Source organism: Fusarium poae, chromosome 2 (genome assembly GCF_019609905.1).
Source record: "Fusarium poae strain DAOMC 252244 chromosome 2, whole genome shotgun sequence".
NCBI lineage: Eukaryota > Fungi > Ascomycota > Sordariomycetes > Hypocreales > Nectriaceae > Fusarium > Fusarium poae.
In genome coordinates, this window is record NC_058400.1 from 6184650 (window position 1) to 6204408 (window position 19759).

General features: G+C 46.9%; 10 protein-coding genes and 1 non-coding gene across 11 annotated transcripts; 5 read left to right on the forward strand and 6 right to left on the reverse strand.

The window, feature by feature from the left end:
* Window positions 1-582: 582 nt before the first annotated feature.
* Window positions 583-1272, forward strand: FPOAC1_006051 (uncharacterized protein; the record flags this gene model as incomplete). Its single annotated transcript, XM_044850551.1, has 1 exon — window positions 583-1272. One exon carries the CDS (start codon window positions 583-585, stop codon window positions 1270-1272), a length of 690 nt encoding a protein of 229 aa, XP_044709263.1.
* A 79-nt stretch (window positions 1273-1351) lies between these two features.
* FPOAC1_006052 (uncharacterized protein) lies at window positions 1352-2714 on the reverse strand (the record flags this gene model as incomplete). The annotated part of the gene is made up of 2 exons (XM_044850552.1): window positions 1352-2163; window positions 2219-2714. 2 exons carry the CDS (start codon window positions 2712-2714, stop codon window positions 1352-1354), a joined length of 1308 nt encoding a protein of 435 aa, XP_044709264.1.
* Window positions 2715-3567: 853 nt separating this feature from the next.
* Window positions 3568-4855, forward strand: FPOAC1_006053 (uncharacterized protein; the record flags this gene model as incomplete). The annotated part of the gene is made up of 5 exons (XM_044850553.1): window positions 3568-3584; window positions 3650-3855; window positions 3910-4460; window positions 4516-4771; window positions 4839-4855. 5 exons carry the CDS (start codon window positions 3568-3570, stop codon window positions 4853-4855), a joined length of 1047 nt encoding a protein of 348 aa, XP_044709265.1.
* A 310-nt stretch (window positions 4856-5165) lies between these two features.
* Window positions 5166-6540, reverse strand: FPOAC1_006054 (uncharacterized protein; the record flags this gene model as incomplete). The annotated part of the gene is made up of 3 exons (XM_044850554.1): window positions 5166-5570; window positions 5623-5829; window positions 5878-6540. The coding sequence occupies 3 exons, from the start codon at window positions 6538-6540 to the stop codon at window positions 5166-5168; spliced, it is 1275 nt and encodes a 424-aa protein (XP_044709266.1).
* Window positions 6541-7202: 662 nt separating this feature from the next.
* Window positions 7203-8015, forward strand: FPOAC1_006055 (uncharacterized protein; the record flags this gene model as incomplete). The annotated part of the gene is made up of 2 exons (XM_044850555.1): window positions 7203-7616; window positions 7668-8015. The coding sequence occupies 2 exons, from the start codon at window positions 7203-7205 to the stop codon at window positions 8013-8015; spliced, it is 762 nt and encodes a 253-aa protein (XP_044709267.1).
* A 247-nt stretch (window positions 8016-8262) lies between these two features.
* FPOAC1_006056 (uncharacterized protein) lies at window positions 8263-8587 on the reverse strand (the record flags this gene model as incomplete). The annotated part of the gene is made up of 2 exons (XM_044850556.1): window positions 8263-8329; window positions 8385-8587. 2 exons carry the CDS (start codon window positions 8585-8587, stop codon window positions 8263-8265), a joined length of 270 nt encoding a protein of 89 aa, XP_044709268.1.
* Window positions 8588-10909: 2322 nt separating this feature from the next.
* Window positions 10910-12241, forward strand: FPOAC1_006057 (uncharacterized protein; the record flags this gene model as incomplete). Its single annotated transcript, XM_044850557.1, has 1 exon — window positions 10910-12241. The coding sequence occupies one exon, from the start codon at window positions 10910-10912 to the stop codon at window positions 12239-12241; it is 1332 nt and encodes a 443-aa protein (XP_044709269.1).
* Window positions 12242-12670: 429 nt separating this feature from the next.
* On the reverse strand, window positions 12671-13684 carry FPOAC1_006058 (uncharacterized protein; the record flags this gene model as incomplete). The annotated part of the gene is made up of 3 exons (XM_044850558.1): window positions 12671-12843; window positions 12895-13587; window positions 13642-13684. The coding sequence occupies 3 exons, from the start codon at window positions 13682-13684 to the stop codon at window positions 12671-12673; spliced, it is 909 nt and encodes a 302-aa protein (XP_044709270.1).
* A 1539-nt stretch (window positions 13685-15223) lies between these two features.
* FPOAC1_006059 (uncharacterized protein) lies at window positions 15224-15817 on the forward strand (the record flags this gene model as incomplete). The annotated part of the gene is made up of 1 exon (XM_044850559.1): window positions 15224-15817. One exon carries the CDS (start codon window positions 15224-15226, stop codon window positions 15815-15817), a length of 594 nt encoding a protein of 197 aa, XP_044709271.1.
* A 227-nt stretch (window positions 15818-16044) lies between these two features.
* FPOAC1_006060 (uncharacterized protein) lies at window positions 16045-18132 on the reverse strand (the record flags this gene model as incomplete). The annotated part of the gene is made up of 4 exons (XM_044850560.1): window positions 16045-16793; window positions 16852-17135; window positions 17190-17894; window positions 17951-18132. 4 exons carry the CDS (start codon window positions 18130-18132, stop codon window positions 16045-16047), a joined length of 1920 nt encoding a protein of 639 aa, XP_044709272.1.
* Window positions 18133-18893: 761 nt separating this feature from the next.
* Window positions 18894-19015, reverse strand: FPOAC1_006061. The gene has a single exon. It is a non-coding gene; the product is annotated as a tRNA-Met (tRNA).
* Between the last annotated feature and the right edge of the window lie 744 nt (window positions 19016-19759).

The window sequence follows — 19759 nt, forward strand, 5'->3', positions numbered from 1 at the left end:
AGCCTTGTCGCGTTATCTATCACCTGCATAAAACTGACCACTCTTTTGCGTTTTCACTCCCAACTTGCAGCAACGGTGGTCTTTACTAATTTGGATGCCTGGTCAGCCCAGCCCAGCCCAGCCCAGCTGAACTGAACTCGTTACCGTGGAGATCAACTCTCGGCAGCCCGCGCCATTTCTTAATCTTGTAGCCTGACAGGCAACCGTCAAAACTCAATCGCTTTTAAGACTTGAAGCAACCATAGTAAAGGCAGAAAATAGACCACATACCCACAGAGATACACTTGTTTCCCCCTACAACCTCCCAAGATGACGCGCAATGTTCACATACCTCTTGAGATTACCCTCCAGATACTTGAGGCAAATATACCTCCAGGCCGTCCCAATTGCATTCTCCCCGTTTCAAATCCCAATATGCAGCAGCTTCTCACTTGGGCCAAAGTATGCCGAGCTACGTATGGGCCTACTATACAGTTTCTACGGCAGCATTGCATATACTTGGACTCCGTTTCTCGTTTACAAAGCTTCATACAATGTCTGAGAGCGGAAAATAGAGCATCATCCTCTACTCTCCCCAAGACGATGCGACTCTGTGACGCATCGTCAGTTTGTCTGGGCCTCAGCATGGAGGAAATTCAGTCTGTTCGGACGAGCGGATCAATCAGGGATCTACTCGTCGCACTCGGTGGCTCGGTACGCCGTCTCATTGTTGACCTGCCCTATCGCAGAATTGCGCAGGAGCACACCATCGATGTCCACATAGATGCCTTATTCTCTGAGGGTCTACGAGCACTCACCAATCTTGAAGAGTTTACGACATTGGGCGGTCTACCTTCCCTGGAGTTCTGGAGAGAAGGGTTTGACATCAGTCAAATGTGGCCAAGGCTGCGTCGAGTAGCTGGTTTCAAGAACAACCTGGCTGAGGAAGCGCTTTGGTCCAACGTCGCCAGAGATCGCACTATCGAACATCTTGTACTAACCATGCCATATATTTTGCGCCAAGATAAGTGGAACATCAAAAAGTCAATTGGTGGGAAAGAATGGAACACGGAAGAAGGTGGTGACTCTACGCATGCTCGACCTCTCAAAGTTGTCGTTGTACAGCATGAGTATACTCACCCGATGCTCGACAGAGAAGATGAAAACCTACACGATCCCGAGGGGCTCATCGATTTGTCTATATATGAGATACCCGTCATTGCAAAAAGGGTTGACTGGTTATGTAAGGATTGGCTGGTCAGGTCAGCCAGAGACGATACTCTCTGGGGATGACGAGTTCTGTCTAACCCTTGAAATTGAAGAAATATCATGTCTTTTGTATAAGCCGACTAAATAAATCTATTTGATGCATTCAAGAATCGGGGACCATCAAGATATCGTCCACATTGATAGCCTGCCCAGTGGCGATAGACCTGTTCGCCGCAATGCCCGTGAGTATCGATGCAGCCCCATCAATGTGACTCGCTGCTCTCATATACTCGTCAGATACAGGTGTTCCGAACAAGTCGTTGAGCAAAACAGTATCTCCGCCACCATGAGCGCCAACACCTTCTTCAACTTGGATCTCTCGTGGCTTCTCGAATAATGGTCTCAGTAAAATCTTTCGACTCTCAATGGAACCCTCGGCAGCTTGATCTCCCCCAGAGTTGACATAACTGTTCTCAACGATCTCAACTTCAAGTCGTCCACCTGTTCCATTAAAGCTGACCCGAAAGCCTTCCCATGGGGCGTAAGCTGTAAGAGAGTACGAGAGGCTGGCTCCGTTACGGTACTTGACAAGCACGTTCATGGTATCCTCGATGCTGATTCCGTCACCAAATACACTCTGGTCGCGGTAGTAGCTGTCTTCGTGCTCAGCGTCAAGATACATGGCTTTCAACTGAGGATTCTGGTCGAGATGTAGGGCAAATGGATCCGACTTGGCAACTTCGCTACCGTGTGCACGAGTATAGAACTCAGTCTTGCCACGCTGCTCGGCGTTTTCTCTGCCGTAGAAAGCAAGGTCACCTGTTGCAAAGACTGTTTGGGGCCGTGTTTGGAGCCAGAAGTTAACAAGATCGAAATGATGAGTTGACTTGTGAACCAAGAGACCCCCGCTGTTACGCTTGTCTCTGTGCCAGCGACGGAAGTAGTCGGCTCCGTGACTCGTGTTGAGCATCCATTCTACACTCAAGTCAGATCACATCCCGTCATTTCACGTAACATCAGATTTACTCACCAAAATGGACGCTCGTGACTTTTCCAATAGCCCCGGACTTGATCAGTTCAAACACTTTCGTGTTATGTGGCGCATATCGATAGTTAAAGGTAACGCGAACTTGCTTGCCTGTTCTTTCAACAGCAGAGAAAATTTCCTTGCATCTCGGTGCGTCAACAGTCATAGGCTTCTCCGTGATAACATTACATCCCAGCTCCAGAGCGCGGACAATGTATATGTTGTGTGTCCTGTCCATGGTTGTGACGATGACTTCATCCGGTTGAGTCTCCTTGATCATCTGGTCAAAGTTGCTTGCAAGATACGTGGGCACCTCCCCATGTCCTAGCGACTTGAGCTTTGAGTTGGCATAATTCATGCGGGTTTGGTTGGTGTCGCAAAATGCTACAATGCAAGATGTTTTGCTATAGTCGGTGGCGATGGCAGAATAGAAGAAGCTTGATCGACCGCCTGTGCCAACAACGGCGTACCGCTTTCTCGTTGTGTTGTCTTCAGTCATGTTGATGGTTTTGAGATGTCCTTCGATATGGCAGGGGGCATCAGTGGAACTTGGAAAGCGGAGTGTCAACGACCTAGTTACCATGCTTATATAGCGTGCCAGCAGATAAGTGACTCTAGAGATGCCCCCAAAAGTAAAGAACCCCACGCGGTATTTATTGGGGTATCACCACAAGATGACATGCTTCACTGTCAGAAGGGATCATGTTCGGGGTCTCTTGTCCCGAACTGTGGATCTCAGGTTGCGGGGGTTGTTTCTAGTGACAGCTCACACTAAACAGACCTACTGTACGGAGTAACTTTAGGGCGTGACAGATTTCAGGTGCCTTTATAGTTTATATGAAGGCAACAAACCTTTCAAGCTCGTCATATCGAGTGACTCACTAATGTCAGCCCTAATAAAAAATGCTGCAAGACTCTATCGTCTTTGCCATCCATAGGTTGGTTCGGCTTGGCAGAATGCAGACTACCTCCATGGCTGTGAGTAGAGGGTCGCCCGCTATAGTACCTAGTGTAATAGCCAGCGCTGCAGTGATCGAGGCGAGACTTAGGGGCCTACAGCCACTGTAAGCTTAGGTAGTGAGACGGGCCCCAGAAGAGCAATTCATTGCCCGTTAGTTGTATCCATGTACGGCAGGTTGCCTTCGGACAAGTCTGGCAAGGTAGGTCAGGTTTCCAAGTTGTGTGTTGCGAATATAGAGAGAGATCTTACTTCTTCATTTCAGAGTTGATGCGCCAAGTTTTGAGTTCCTCAACATCCTGACCGTAGCATATGGAAACCTCACTTTCCCGTAAAGAAACCAGCGATAGATCGCCAGCGCCTCAATTATTTATCACCTTGAGCCCATCTTACAATGACCAGAGTCTTTCTGTGAGTCTGCCCCATTTATTATCTAGCCTCTGCGATTTTCATCAATTGACATGAACGTTAAACAGTACCGGCGCTTCTGGATACATCGGTGGAGATGTCCTCCATTTGTTAGTCAAATCGCACCCTGAATATCAAGTCCGAGTCCTGGTCCGAGACGAGTCCAAGGGATCCGTCATTACCAAGGCTTTTAGTCAAGTCGAAATCGTGCACGGTAGCCTTGATGATACAGACATTATCAGCAAAGAAGCCCAAGAAGCCGACGTTGTGTTGCGTACGTCAAACTCCCCGCTGTGAGATGCCCTCCACTAAAATGTTGCTTGTCAAGATCTGGCGGCTACCGGACATCTAAACAGCGTCCAAACTATATACGATGCTCTTTCGAGAAAGCCCAAAAGCTCCAAGTCCCCATCCTACGTTCAAATCTCAGGCGCCAGCGTGCTCGCAGCCGGTGAAGTTGCTGACAAGGCGAGGGTTTTTGGCTCTGGCAGTGATGTCATCTACAATGATCTCACCGGCGTCGATTCAATCAAGTCGTTCATCAAGCAGTACCCCAGCCGCGCCGTGGATAACTACATTCTCTCAGTGAATGAACAGAGTTCGCTTGTCAAGACTGCCCTCGTCATTCCTCCCATCATTTATGGTCAAGCTCGTGGCCCAGGCAATCAACGTAGCATGCAGATCCCAGACCTCGCTAATGCTACACTGAAGCGCCAGCGGGGATTACAGGTTGGTCCTGGTGAAAGCCGATGGGGTAACATCCACATCCAGGACCTAAGTCACATCTTTTTGCGATTAACTGAGAAGGCAGTTGAAGGTAGTGAAGATAACAACATTTGGGGAACAAATGGCATATTCTTTACTGGTGTAGGGGAAATGGTAGGTGATTCAACCATCCATCATCGGCTTGTACTAAGCTAACAATAGCGGACAGTCATTCAGTGACATATCGCGACGAGTTGCCACAGCCGCACACGACTTCAATCTCATCCCGAGCAACGAAGTAGACCAAGTCAATGCAGACGAGATTGATCAACTGATTCCCCGCGGATCTGTACTATTGGGAACCAACGCTCGTGCCGGAGCTGACAGAGCTAAAGCAATGCTTGGCTGGGAACCTGAGATGGAGAGCTTGGAGGAGCATATCCCCCAGGCCGTTATCAACGAAGCGCGAGCACTTGGCATGAAGGGTAAGTGTCCTATTCTTATAGAAAGTTTCCAAACACGAGGGTGATGCTAATGCTGTCTCGAATCTAGTCGAGCAATGGTTGTAGATACAGAAGTCGATCGTTGCCCTTGGCCAAGCGATGATGGAGAGTCGATACGATGCCAACTGGAGAACCAAGGCAAACATTCAATGCCATAGGACATGCTATGCTGTTGCTTCACGTCATCTCATGTATAACTTCTTCGAGCTTCTCAAATACTCGTTTTAGCCCAGGTCACAATACATTATGGCACACTAAAGTACATTTAAGCCAATTTTAAACACCTAGAAAAGTCATATTACGACTGCGATACCCCATTATTATCCATCACGGCGTTATCGACATTGTGTCAGCCTCCAAGCATGTATCAAGCTCCTCACAGGCTCAACTTCTCCCTTGCCATCTCACAAGACTTTGCAATCTCAACATCTGAAATGACCGCGATTCTCTCGTTGATCTCCCTCTCGATCCCAGGAATATCCTTGCCGACGCCCTTGGCTCGCCACTCGTAAGCATCTCCAACAAATCGGCTACTCTGCACTAGCCATTGCGTCCTCTCCCTTCTTGATGCGTCAAAGGCTGCAAACACTGCCTCTAGGTCTGTGCGGTTCTGCACTTTTTCATCGGCCAACAGCTCTGCCATGACTGCGCTGTCTTCTATGCAGAACCCTGCTCCAGCGCCGTGATGGGGACTTGAGGCGTGGGCAGCGTCACCGAGGATGGCCATCCTGCCTTTGTAGAATGTAGGGACGGGATTATCACCAGTGTCGAAGATGGCCCACTGATATACTTGGTCAGTGCTTGTGATCTTGGGGCTCTTTAGCTCAACGTACAATGCTTAGTGTCTCCTCTGTAAGTGCTAGGAGATTTCGCACCAGGCTATTATAGCCCTTGAAGTCATCAAGAGCATCTTGGCGATGAACAGTCTTGGTCATCTTGCTAGGGTTGTCCCACTCGTTCGGATCTGTTCGGAAGGCGACAATGTTCAACTTCTCGCCATGGTTGACTTGGAATGTCAGTATATGACCATCAGGTCCCATCTGAAGTCTGTCAGCATCTTTTCAAGTGGAAAGGCCTTGTCCACTTACATGCATGCACGCATTTCGGGCTCTCTCCTCACCGACAGCTTCAATAGCCTTGTCCATAGGTATGAGACCTCGATAAGCGTACTTGTGAGAATATTGGGGCCGAGCAGATGGATGTTTCTCTCCCACAATCATCTTACGGACGCGAGATCCAATACCATCACATCCAATCAGTGCATCAGCGTGTGCTGTTGACCCATCGGAAAAGGTCATGCGAATCTTGCCATCAGAGTCTTCTTCGGCCTGCTCAATTTGCTTTCCAAATTTTACCCTTTCTGACGGTAGAAGATGGATCAGTTCGTCGAGGAAATGAGCTCTGTGAACACCATTCTGACCCAATGAAGTCTTGATACTAAAGGCAGTTTTACCATCCTCGGTAGTGCCGTCGAGAAAGTCGAACCACGTCTTCTTTTTAGATTCCCAGGCGTTCCAGGTGCAGACTTTGTGGAAAGCTTCGCTGACACCAGGATGGCAGACCTTCATAGCCTGTACTGCATTGGGAGTAAATGAGACTCCAGCACCAATCTCGTGGAAGTTGTCAGCTCGCTCATAGAGGGTGACGGGGATGTTGCGGCGGTGGAGAGCGATGGCAAGGGTGAGGCCTGCGATACCGCCTCCAATTACGGCGATGTCGAATGCCTTTTGATTGCTCGATGGTTTAGTCATTGTGCCCCTTCGTGATCGAGAGTAATAGTCAAGATAGGTTTTACAAGTGTTTGTTTTGATGATATTGCTCAATGTTTGTACTTATAGAGACCCATCCTTCCGTCATAGACTGATGGACTCGAAGACGCATCCGACAAGTCCACCTGTGAACTAGACCAATGACCAAGTAATGCCAGACCCGGCTTCCGATCTCCACTTGATGTCTTCCGACACCGAGGAATCTAGACTAATTCTAGTCTAGATAGTTAGATGGTTGTATTAGCTAAGTCATGTTTGCGGGGGCTCCACGTTTCTCCGCAGAATTGAGTCGATCTTCACATCTTTACATGCACCGCCTTTTGACAACGTGACAGCGGGACACAAGGACATCCCGAGATGTACTCTTTAAGTTTCGGATACTGGGCCACTCAAGGATCTTTGCAGTACAGATTGTCCTATCGTTAATTATATGAGTGTGAATTGTGGGCGATACAGTGGAGAGATACCCACAACATATCGGGTTGGATAATAACCAACAGAGAAATTGAGGTCGGCCAGAAGAAAAAGTATAACTTGAGGGGTATAAAATGATACGATGGAACGGCGTTCTAGAAAGCCCAATAGAAGTCGTGATACAGATTTCCCTCTAAACTTTTACTTTGAACCGCTTATTCACTACCAAAATGTCGTCCCCTAAACCAAGAATTGTTCTCGCACCGGGTGCTTGGCACTCGGCCAGTTGCTACGATGATCTCCGAGAGGCACTTCATAGCCGTGGCTGGAAGACTGACTCTGTTGACTATCCCTCTGTTGGCGCCGAACCTCCTACTAAAGGGCTCGACGACGATGCCGCGGCTCTTCGGAACGTTCTTCAACGCTTGGTCGATGACGGAGAACAAATTGTTCTTGTTGTCCATTCATATGGTGGTCTTGTAGGAGCCAACGCTGTCAAGGGCTTAGGATATCACCAACGTTGCGAACAAGGGCTACCTGGGGGTGTAATCATGTACGTATACATGGCCGCATTTGTGGCTCCTGTCGGGGCCTCCATTAGACAGATGCTCGGTGGTGAATTCTTGCCGTGGATGAAAGTTGAAGTGAGTCGAATCAAAGCTTTGAATGATATGCATCTGACTAACACCTTCCAGAAGGGCCGCGTACGTCCAGAAAACCCAAAAGAGATCTTTTACCACGATGTGAGTGGCGAAGGACTCACAAAGTCTTTGAACACCCTCAAGCATCAGTCAGAAGTCGTCTTCGATGGCATCGTCACGAATGAACCCTGGCATGACATTGCAACAATGTACTTCTTGTGTACTGAAGACAAGGCAATCCCCATCACTATACAGGAGGAGATGGCAGGAAGGTTGGGCCCGGATGTACTGCAGTATCGTTGCAACGCGTCACATTCTCCCTTCCTTTCCCGGGTTGATGAAACTGTCAAAGGTCTAGAATATGCTGCAGAAGAGGGCGTGAAGAAAGTTGCTAAAGCCTAGAAGCATTGTGGAAGAACCATGAAGACCTTGCAAGATAAAGAACTATGAATTAAGCTTGACAAATCATCATTTTGAAGCACGTGTGACGTCCTGTTTTAGAAAGACCCAATATAAAACGTGTTTTGTCTTCTGCATGGCCTGATTCGCCGTATAAAGGGGACATTGCCGGCAAGTTCCAATACAACCATACACCAAATAGTATTACAAATAGACGCTAGCTAGGCAAAATCGCACCTCTTTAGCACGTTCAATAGACGCAAGGGACTGTCTCCAAGCGAAGGGCCTTGCCAGTAGTCTTTGAGAGCTTCCTAAGGCTGTATATATTTAGTTAGCATCACAAACTCATGCAAAGAACTAATACTGCCTCACCATGTGTTGATCTCTGTCAGGCCAACAGGATCGCCCTCGACAATGTCGGGGAAGCATACATGGATGGACCTCGCTATCTTCAAGGCGCATTTGAGATCGGGGTCAACCTTGGAAAGTTCAATGGGCTGTCGCTCGTCAAGCTTGGCTGGAGCCGCGGAAGCAAGGACAAGAAAAGGAAGAACGAGAATCATGGAGGTTTTCATTATGGTGACGATTTGAAATGCGTGTTGATTAGGAGTGAGGATTAGATGTTATTCATTCGTGGTGAGTTGGTCTGGATAAAGTGAGATGAAGTGGGATCAGAGATGCTTCTTATACACCATCGAAACTTCAGGAGCTACGCTATTCTCATGGCCGCCAAACACCAAGTTTAATTTGACAAAGCCAGAGTGATGGGTCTTTCAAGTTTTGTCCTCGATCTAACTCATTCTGACGCTCCCAATTCCTTAGTAAAGCCTCTAAGTGTTTCACAGTTCCCTGAATAGTCCATAGCTAATCGTGTCTTGGTTGCCAAGTTGCAACTGCACCAACAGCCCTAAAAGCAGCCGTTGACGTTTGGGCAACAATACCCTGTTAAATGGGTGTTCTCTTACTGTTTGAGACAATAGTAAGATTTGACTGGAATGTAGTCTCTCTCTCTGGAGTAAATGGCAGTGTTAGATGTTGCAAATTCAAGGTATTCGCTTCCCTTTCATGTCAGCGGCGTCTAGTGTGAATACAGCAACATCCGATCGACTGTAGATCTGGGCCCTCGATCCGGGCTTAACTCTATCATCATTTGTCGTCGCGTGCGCGAAATAATAAGTCTAAACCCTTTTGAACCGATTTCCAGATTGATTCATTACGCGTAGTACCTTTATGTACGTACTAATTTATCCGTAATCTATTTTGATTGAACCCCCTGTTCTTACCAAGTTATGCCGCTGTACAAACCGAATTCCAAAAACCAAGACATAGCTGCGCTCTTCATGTTCAGATCATGATGAATGATCTGTGCTAGTTACACGATTTTTAATAGTGATCGTCAATAAAAGCGCCAGTATTCAAGATCGACAAGTTCAAGCCTTGAGAGCCGCCTCCTTCTGAACTCAATGTCTCCAAGCCTCAGCAGCCGCTTATGTCATGTTTCACGCGACCCTGCATCCAAGTTTTTAGACTTATCGCAGTAGCCTTATGTCATTTATGCGATGATCGACATCCAACTGTGCTTACCTAGAGTCTACAAATGCCAATGCCAAATGAGTACACAACCTTACAATGACAGTCATCTTACTGCCATCCTGAGAATTAAAATAGAGCCATGCGACACCTGTGTTTTAGTTGATGTTAGCTGAAAACTTCAAAAATCTGTCATCCCAAGCTTGCGTTGCTACCTTTGAGTTATTATGTGTGTTACTGTTGAACGAAGCGTGATGGGGTTGGTTATACTAAATAGTTAGACCTTGTAGGTATAGGGTATTTTGCAGCGTTCGGATTTTGTGGTGGTGTTTCATCTTGCGAATATTGGGTTTGTCATTATTATAGTGTCTTGAAGGGGGGAAAACGGTTTGTGAGCTTTAGTAATTAGCCGGTTATATTGATACCGATGAATTACTATGTAGATGTTTTGTGCATTGGTTGTAAATCGGAATTCTCCATGACGTCGAGAACCACAATGAGGCCCAATGCCATCATGGGCGTGACACAAACACGAAACCGGTTGCACATATATTGTCACCGTTATGAATAGTGTAACAATGGATCCTGTAAGTCTTGCACTCAGAGTAGAATATGTTCAGAAGAGCGATGAGGGATTGACCAACAACTCCCTTGAATCAGACAGAATAATGACAGCAGGACGTGCTTCATTGACGTAAGAGATCTGATGTAAGCATGTTAGAGTAAGCACGGATTCTCTCGGTAAACGAGTTGTCCGAACACCGATGGGTCGGTCTTTTAGTGTTGTTATCTGATCCGACTTACTTTTCAATAGACCGGAGGATTCTATTCGACAGAAACACTCTTTAGTCAGCGGAAGTTTACAAAAGTCCGCTTCCTACAAATTCCGTTACATTGATCACTCGCTTGATAACAAAGGGGGCCCGGACCAGAGTTTTTGCTCTTTATCTACCCGGAATTAGCGCCATCTCGGTCTTTAAGCCTCTACTGTCGGTGCCGTCGTGTCGCGAATCCTCTTGACCCCCCTGAACGTCTTGACTAATATGGGTTTTCTTTTATCGCTATGGACTTTTTCTTATTTTTTTTTTTAGCTCGCTCTTCGGACTCCCAAAGTTGACCGACCACACAAAAAAGTCCAGGATCGTGTCAGCAGAGCCGCTACACTGGTTAGAAATCGCACCATGATGGGTCTTTTATTTATACTGAAGCACGCTACGTGAAATCTCGGCGGAATTAATTTAACATATCTACATAGATAACAATTCATCTTTTTGTGGTTCTATCTCGTCTTTAAGAACACTTTTGGTCCCTGCATTTCAAGACAAGCTTATTCCCATTTAACTTTGTCCATCCCAATAACCATAACCATGTCGTCCAACGACATCGAAAACCAGCAGTCCTCATCCCCTGCTCCCACGTTACACGACGAGCCTACCATGGACGACAACGAGAGACATGGCATCAATTCGCCAGTCTGGCGAGGTAAGAGAGGCTTGGTTGTCAAGATCCTTACTGGAGTCATGGTCGCTATTCTCGTTGTTTTCCTCGCCGACCTCTCATACCTTTTCGGTTCAACCTTTAAAACGAACGATCGAGTCTCTGCCCTAAAGATCCTTGTCGTCGATTACGATGGTGGGCCCGTTGGAGAGTCCGTCACCAACGCCTACAAGATGCTCCAAGACAAGTCTTTCCCAACCGTCGAGTTCCATTCCTCCGATGAATATCCACAAACTTCAGATGTGAGAAAGGGTGTTTGCCACGCTGATTATTGGGGTGCCCTTTACATCAACAAGGGTGCTTCCGATCGTCTGGCCGCTGCCTACGAGGGTGGTTCTGCTGCTCAAGATTACAACCCTGCAGACAGTATCACCTACATCTACAACGCTGCCAGATACCCAACTGTCGCGTCTGGCTACCTGATCCCCAACTTCCAAGCCCTTGTTGGTGCCGCTCGTGGTGGTTACTACCAAACCGAGCAAGGCCGCTCTGCTCTTCGCAATGTCAACTCCAGCGACCCAGCCGCTGTGGAGGCCTATCTCAACCCCATCACCAGCACGCCCGATATCATCCGCCCAACCAACCAAGGCTCCCGAAACCTTTACAACACCATCAACATTGTCATGGCAATCCTCGGACAGTTCTTCTACGTTCTTGCCATGAATGGCATCTACGATAAGTTCGGTCTCCACAAGAACATGCGAGTCCGCGATGTCTGGGCCATGCGCTTCATCAACGGCAAGATATTCTCCATGCTTTACGCAGTTGTAGTCACTGGCTACATCTGGGCTTTCCGTGAAGACTGGGGTGTCAGCGGTACACAGTGGGCTCTCACCTGGCTAACATTCTGGCTCTTTATGGACGTCAACTTCCAGGTCCTTGAGACTGTCATCGGCAGTTTTGTACCGATGCCTCTCACTCCTTTCTTCCTTCTGACATGGTTCATGGTCAATGTCGCCTCTGTTGTATTTCCTTTCGAGCTCACTGCTGGGTTTTACCGCATTGGATACCTCTTCCCCGCCCACTCACTATGGATCGTTCTTATGCAAGTTTGGTCGGGATGTGGAAACTCTCTGCATATCGGTTTACCCATTCTCTTCGCCTGGTCAATTGTTGGACATGTTACAGCTTTCTTCGGTGTTAAGAAGAGATGCATGGATCAGTCCAAGGCCCAGGCATCTAGCGAAGGAAAACAAGAATGAGGAACGAATAAAAGGCTTAATGAACCATCTCTACACATTATGATATCCATAGAATACCGAACATGTCAATCATGACTATGTTCTTAAGATAGACTATACCCAAAATTTAATGTACCACTATTTAATGTTTGCTTTCAGTTTCTATACACTTATACCACTTTCCGCTCTGGCCTACAAATGACATCTAGTTGATCTTAGCATATGTTCTCCATGCTTCTCCTACAACCCTTCCGATTTCCATTGCATCTGACATAATGGCTCCCATAATATGCAGGCATTGCGGAAGCGAGAAATCATGATTAGACAGTATCAAGATTGTGATATCTCGTAGATATCCTCAATTCGCCAGTCACCGATTAGGCTAAACATTTTAAAACAAATAGTTACACAAGTACCTGGATCTTATCTGCTTCCATTTATTGCAACTAACTAAAACACAAGACGGACCTTGAGTTTGTCATCTTTGACAATCTCCTGCTCTTTCGACATCAGTTCCGGAAGATCCCAAGTCAGGTTGATATACCGACCCGCCAACCATGGTCGCCTCTCTGATGCCAAAAACACCAACGAATTTCCAGTCAGCTCTGGAGTATCGACGAACGCTAGTACCCATTAGTGAGTGATAGCCACAATGTGAACTTGGGGCAACAAACCTGGTCTCATTGGCTCAGGGATCCCTTCGATACCACCAGACATCTCTGACGGAGTATTACCAGGATGCACACAGTAAGAGATGATCCCCTTGTCTCCGTATTCCAGTGAGATAAACTCAGTTAGCCTGACAATGGCCAACTTGGAGACCTGGTACGCGCTGAGGCCGAAAGAAATAAGATGAGCACCAACACTAGCAATGTTGATAATAGTCTTTGTCTCGGACTTGAGGAGGAGGGGAGCAAGAGCTCGCGCCACAAGATATGGTCCGAAGACGTTGGCACTGAGGGTCTGTAGCCAGTCTGCAGGATCAGACTCGGCGATGGGTGATATGTTCATGAATGCTGCATTATTGATGACGACGTCCAAGTACCCGAATTTCTCATCAATTTCCTTGGCCAGAGCATCGACACTCTCCGGGACACTGACGTCAGTCTTGATGGTTAGTATTTCAGGCTCGGGGTGTCCTGTCTCTTTTGCTGCAACCCTGATGGCTTGTGCGGTGGTTGACATGTCAGAGCGTGATGCAACTACAAAAAGTGAAGCTCCCGCGCGTGCAAAAGAGATGCACATAGCACGGCCATAACCTCGTGATGCTCCTGTGACCAGGACCGCTTTACCCTTGAAGTTGAAGTTGGTTGGGTTAATGGCAGGGTAGGTATCAGAATGAACGACCGAGGTAACATCATAGTCGCCTTTAACGAATTAGTCTTCCTTTGTGGTCTGCAAAGAGAATAGTTGTTCCTGACCTGGGCCTTCAAGAGGATTGGGAGTTCCTTTGGGAGGAGGCATGATGATAGGAAAATTTCGTAAGGCTTTTGGTCGATATGCACTAAAGATACTCGCTTTGTGAGAATGTATCCGGGAGCTGAATGATTTCTATCCTTTTCTGCTTGGACAAAGCCCTGTCTTATACTTCTTTTGTGTTGACAGAGAATTGACGATGATGACAAACAATGTACAGCTTCAATGATGTCGGAATTTCCGGTTACGAATGAGGAATAAGCTGCGCTGATCGCATACAGCCACTTCCTGCAACTTAACGTCTCTCACAGAAATGATCACATAGATACAATGTTTACATCCTAGAGATGCATTCATCTCTCACTCATCGTTTATTCCGTGTTGTGTGAGATTGCTGATTGGGATGAAGCCTCGCGCGAGAGGAGGTACAATCTCGAAATGGTCGTGTTTATCATTAAGAGCTAACATGCCCGACCTAACTCGCTTTTTAAACCGAGTTTGACCCTGGAAAATAAACGTTGTCAGCACCTTAAATCTGACTCTAGCGAAGATCGATCTCAAACATTAAGAAGTGAATGCAAGCAGACAATGCAACCGTGTCTAAGTTGGATCAAGTAATGAATAACATGCAAAACACGTATGAAAAGGTCAGTAATGCAGTAAGTCAGGTATATCTCCGAGCTGCAAATAATCACGTCTAACGTTATCCATCAGGAATTCATTTGGCGATTTTACGTGATTAGCAAACCGGAATACTGGCTTCATCCTTCCGCAGCCAAGACTAATAACAGATAGTTCATAAAGCAATCTTAGTTGCACACATACAAAAGCGCTGCTCGGCAGATAGATAGAACTAATTGATTCAATAAACAGTAGAATTGGCATGTAGATACAATGCAAAAGACGAAAAAACAACAAATCTTGGCAGCCTCGGCTCAAACCAGGGCTCATGTGACCTCCTGTAGGCGATTAAAAGAACACTAGAAGAATGCATACGTTCTAGAGGCAGGGGATGCTAAATTTAGAGAACACTTGGATCACGGGGGCTGTGTACATATTTCGCTTGTGCTGCTATGTATCAAATTAGTGGTCAGAAAGTCTTGATACCCATTTTAATGCCAGGTTTGGGGGCCTAGACCTGGCTTGTTCTGGGTAGTTCGGCACGTCCGATTGAAGTCTCGAGGCTCTCAACAATGCATCATTCCACTAGTTATGGGGCACCTTGGATAATCCAAGTAGATCTCGGCCGTTGAGTTGCAATGACTGTGGAGAAACCTCGTATTCCTTCGTGAGGCGGGCAACATGCCAAAGGCGGAAAGAAAAAGCAAGACACAATTTGGTGGCAGAACCACCAATTTTAGTACAAGCGTGTCTGGCATATTTATTTCCCCCATGGCATGGGGCGACTGCCAGGGACGATCGGTGGTTATGACGATGAAAGATGGAGATCAATACGAGAAGAAATCGCATATATAAGATGATTGTCTTCAATCCCATCAAAGTATCATCTCACTCATCTCACTCATCCAACCTCAATAAACACTCAACTACTACAACCAAACATCACCAACAACAACAACCGTCAATATGCAGATCAAGTCTATCCTCATCACTCCTCTCGTCGCCGCTGGCGTCGTCTCTGCTGCCCCCAAGGCTAGCACCACCCCCAAGACTGTCAACTTCCAAGGTCTCGCCCTCCGCTCCGCTTCTCCCATCCACTTCAACTACCTCCAGGCTTCCAAGGAGTCTTTCGAGCTCAAGCTCAAGAACCAGGACGCCAGCTGCTTAGACGGCAAGAAGCACAACGAAGCCACTTTCCAGCTCTACGGCGAGGAGCTTTGGCTCTACTCCGTGGGCAACCCCCGCCAGCAGGCATACGTCGACTTCTCTGGCATGGGTCAGGGCAAGTTCGGTTACACCTCTGGTGCCCAGCCTATGCCCAAGAACGCTCAGCGAAAGGGCTGGAAGATCGACAAGGACGGTTTCCTCACCTGTGACGGTGCCAGCTTCGTCGCTTGCCCCAGTGGCGACAACCTCGAGAAGACCTCTTGGTCTGTCTGGGTTTACAACAGCATCAACAACCCCGGTGGCAACAAGAACTGTCTTCCCTTTACCGTCAAGGCCGCCAAGGTTGAGAAGCCTGTCGCCTGCTCGTACTCTGCTATCCTGCCTGGCGAGTAAGTTCAAGTTCATGTTGGAATGTTTCTAGTATTTATTTTCGAAAATACTTTGCGATCTAGTTGGATATAGAGAGCGACATGTTTTTTTTTTTTTTAGCACATTAGCGTTTTGATGAGGTTGCAGAACCTGAATTAATTTATTTTCAAGCTTACCTACAAGCTCATGACACACCGTGAACAGCGCTCTCATATAGCATGATGCCCATGCATTAAAACGATTGCTCAAACTCAAAGTTGTAATGCTGGCTCGCGTTCTGCATTTGCAGTGATACCAGCCAGCAACTCCTCCCACGTCGAGTCATCAATGCCTTCCAAGTCTAATACTGTATCCGTGTGCGTATTACCAGACCCTGTACTCGACAAATAACCCCCCGAGCTTCCCATTTCGGACGCGTATGGCCCATCACCACAGCCAATAGAAAAATCAAGAGGGCCGTGATTTGTCCCTCGCACTTCTTCATACGCAACAAACACGGCCCATATCATGTCTGAAAAGCCAAACATGATATCGGCCTCGTCGCCGGTATTTTGAACCAAGTGTGACAGATTCTTGAACTTGATCTGCAGTCGTCTTGCTTCACCCTCGAGATCTGCTGCCCTCTCTATCGTAGTTGTATCATAGAGAGATGTGCCGGGGCACGAGAAGCTTGCGTTGCTGAGAGCAATCCCAATGTCTCTGAACATCTCTGGCCAGATTTTACTAGCATTAGATAGACACGAAAGAGTTCTACAAATCTTGGCGGTCGTGTAAAAGGTGATATACCACAATTCTTCATCTGGATAGTCCACAACAGTATCGTTCAGAGATTTGCAACTGCGCAGCAAGTTGAACAGAATCGACATCCTAGTGTTGACGGAGAGCGACGGATTACTAGTAACAAATGAACTAGCGATAGATGAATGGTCCCAAAAGTCATCGTGTAACGAAACTTCGCCTATCAGTGTATCAAGTAAATGGAGCTCGATCTTGATCGAAACTATGGCTTTGTTAGCATTCCAAATTGATCAAGGGGAGAGACAGGAATTTCCACTCACAGTTCTCTTGGATGGCTGAAGGGATAGATGCTTTGAGCAGCGTGGATTCGTTGCTCAGAGTTTGTAAAGCCATTGCACTGATGAACTCACCCTTTACACCTGTGTTCTCCAAATCATCATAACCAAATGTATCGCATATGCGTCGGCTCAATTCGTTTATACGAACGAGATACGCAATAAGATCATCACTGACATACTCTTTTGTTGCTGAAAGTATCTCCCAACTTTGCTTGATATACCCAGTATAAGGAATGGCGCAACGTGTTCTGAACTTGGTAGAAACCCTGCACAGTTAGCACTACTCCTGAGTCAGGTTCTGAGTCATTGGGATGCCTTACCAACTGGCCGTGCAGTATGTTCCAAGGAGAGCTCGCAGCTGATCCGTAGAACGAGCAGCCTTTCGACCAGTGGCTGTCTCATCTGGCCCGAGGTCTACTGTACGCCTGGTGTTGTTTGGATTCTGGTCAAGTCCCAAGCTTTGAACCAGTGATACACAAAGTTGCGCGAGCTGAACGATCTGTTGCTTCTCATAGCTGAAGAAGTACTGGTACCATGCGATATAAACTAGAAGGCCCTGAAGAAGTTCCAAGCTACTTTCAGACTGCATCAGGACTCTCTGATGGGCTTGCATTCTGACCTCTTCTCCGATTTGTCGCTGGATAGTGCAATTATCTACTTTCATTGTCGCCATAATGCACATGAAAAGGAAGGGTCTTGCTGTTTTGAGAGACTGAATAGTAGTATCAGGCGCGATTGGAACAAAGGGGAAGTGTGGAACAGCTCGAGTTCGATAGTTGTTCAGTAGGGTCTGTGTCTCCTCAACAGTCATCAATCCATGATCAATGACATCCAGGCTTTGTTGTGGAGCAAAGCTGCGTGGTAGTGACGATCCAGGGATACGGTTCACACCCAGAGCATCAATATCGAGATCAAGATCAGTAGATGATAGCTGTGTAATGAAGCCGCTCAATGGCGTCCCTTTGGCCCTTTCACTGAGCATGGACAAAACCCTATTCAGCCGCTGTTCCAGTAGCCTTGTACGACTAGTGACACAAGTTAACATGCGAACTGATCTCTCTGAGGCTTCAACAGGACATACGAGGCACTTGAGGGGCTTTTTCGCTTTTCAACGACATTCAAATAAGTGCACCGCTTGCCAAGACGATTGCAACGCTGACACTCCTCAGCTGAAAGGGGAAGACATTTCGACTTGACTGACGTGCAATTGACACAAGCTCTTCGTCTTACACCAACAACCTTTGATGAGCTATCAGTAGGCATTTCGTATATCGTATCGAAAGATATTAGGGCGAAATGATCCTAAGATTTGATTGCGACTTGCGATAGAATACTATTAGCAGGCAAGTCTCTATTTCGAACTCTGAAGTTGTTGGGTGGTGCGGAGTTTCCGTCGGAACCGTTGACAAACGAGGATGTGCAGGATGACGTTTATTTGCAATATTTACAGCTCAATTGCCAAGGCCAGCGTCTATCGTAATAAAAGCTGAGAGGCCCCGGACTTAAGACGGCTTACAGGATGACGTCTGTCAGCATCGTAAGGCCCCAATAAGCATATTTTGTCTGACCAACAAAGCTGGATGGACGACCGGGTGATCACGTAACATCCTTGTTCCAGCTTAAAAGTGGCTTGTAGGTATTCTGACAAAGACTGCCTAGGTCAATTGTTCTCAATACCTGTACAAAATAAGCATCCTGAAGCTTCAGTAAAATTCCCAAATGGTACGCCTTTTCGTCGCATAGCAATGATAGGTCCATTGAATGCGCCAGGGGATGTATTCGAGTGATATAGTCTACCTACACTCACAGTCACGGCTGGATCCTTGTTCAAATACAACCACTACACTGCGCGACAGGTAACCAAGCAGATTAATTAGGGTATTTCACAGAGATAAAAACCGGAAATGCATTCCAGATTGACTTACAGGGGTAAACAACCCTATTGTTAAGTATAGCAAAGTAAAAATAAGGAGGATATAGGATAAGCACAATTGACAAAAAGTGCAAAAAAAGAGATGCTTCAATAGCAGCTACTGGTTTCGATCCAGTGACCTCCGGGTTATGAGCCCGGCTGAGAGGGGTTAGTGCTTGAATAATAATCAAGATTTGAACAAGACATACCGCGCTTCCACTGCGCCAAGCTGCTTTCGCTTGAGCTTATGTAATAGTTTGAGAATAGTTTGATACTATATATCTAATCACATCTGGTATCAATCAATCCTATCCTTGACGTCACACAACCAACCACCAACTCATAGCCAAGAATGAACACATTCAATTGGTAAAGGCTGGAGAACTTTCAAGTCTTTGTCGTGTCACGCCACATTTTACTTCAACCGTCAAATTCACGGCGTCCCCGTTGATCTGTACTGTTTCGTTTATCTCTCTGGTTCTATCTTGGCGATCAAGCTAGGCTTCTTCGGCTTCTGATAGATCTGCATCAAAACGTCTCCCCAGACTAGATCCATGTCAGATCCATGGAGTTTGGGACCCGCGGAAACCGTTGTTTGTATTTGCATCCTCTTCTTACCGACTTCCTTTGAATACAAGGCGCGCAATGGTGGTGATTGTTTCGGGAGCTTCGGAGGAATGCGAGCTGCTCATTGGCAAAGGCTGAAAGGACAAGCCGGCTGAGTCCATGATCCATGTTTCACAAGCCATGTCCCAGCCTTTATCAAGTAAAAAGGTGACGACAATTCCCTGGGGAAACCAAAGCCAAGAAACATCAAGATTGGTTGTGTCTCAACACCCCCGCAGATCTAGCGCTTATATCAGACCACCACGTCACGTCAAATGATCTCCCAGGCCACCAAGCAAGGGATTGACGGCACTTTAATATTCCCCGAGCCCTACGTATCATCCGTTGGTGCCGGCCATTAAAACAACAACA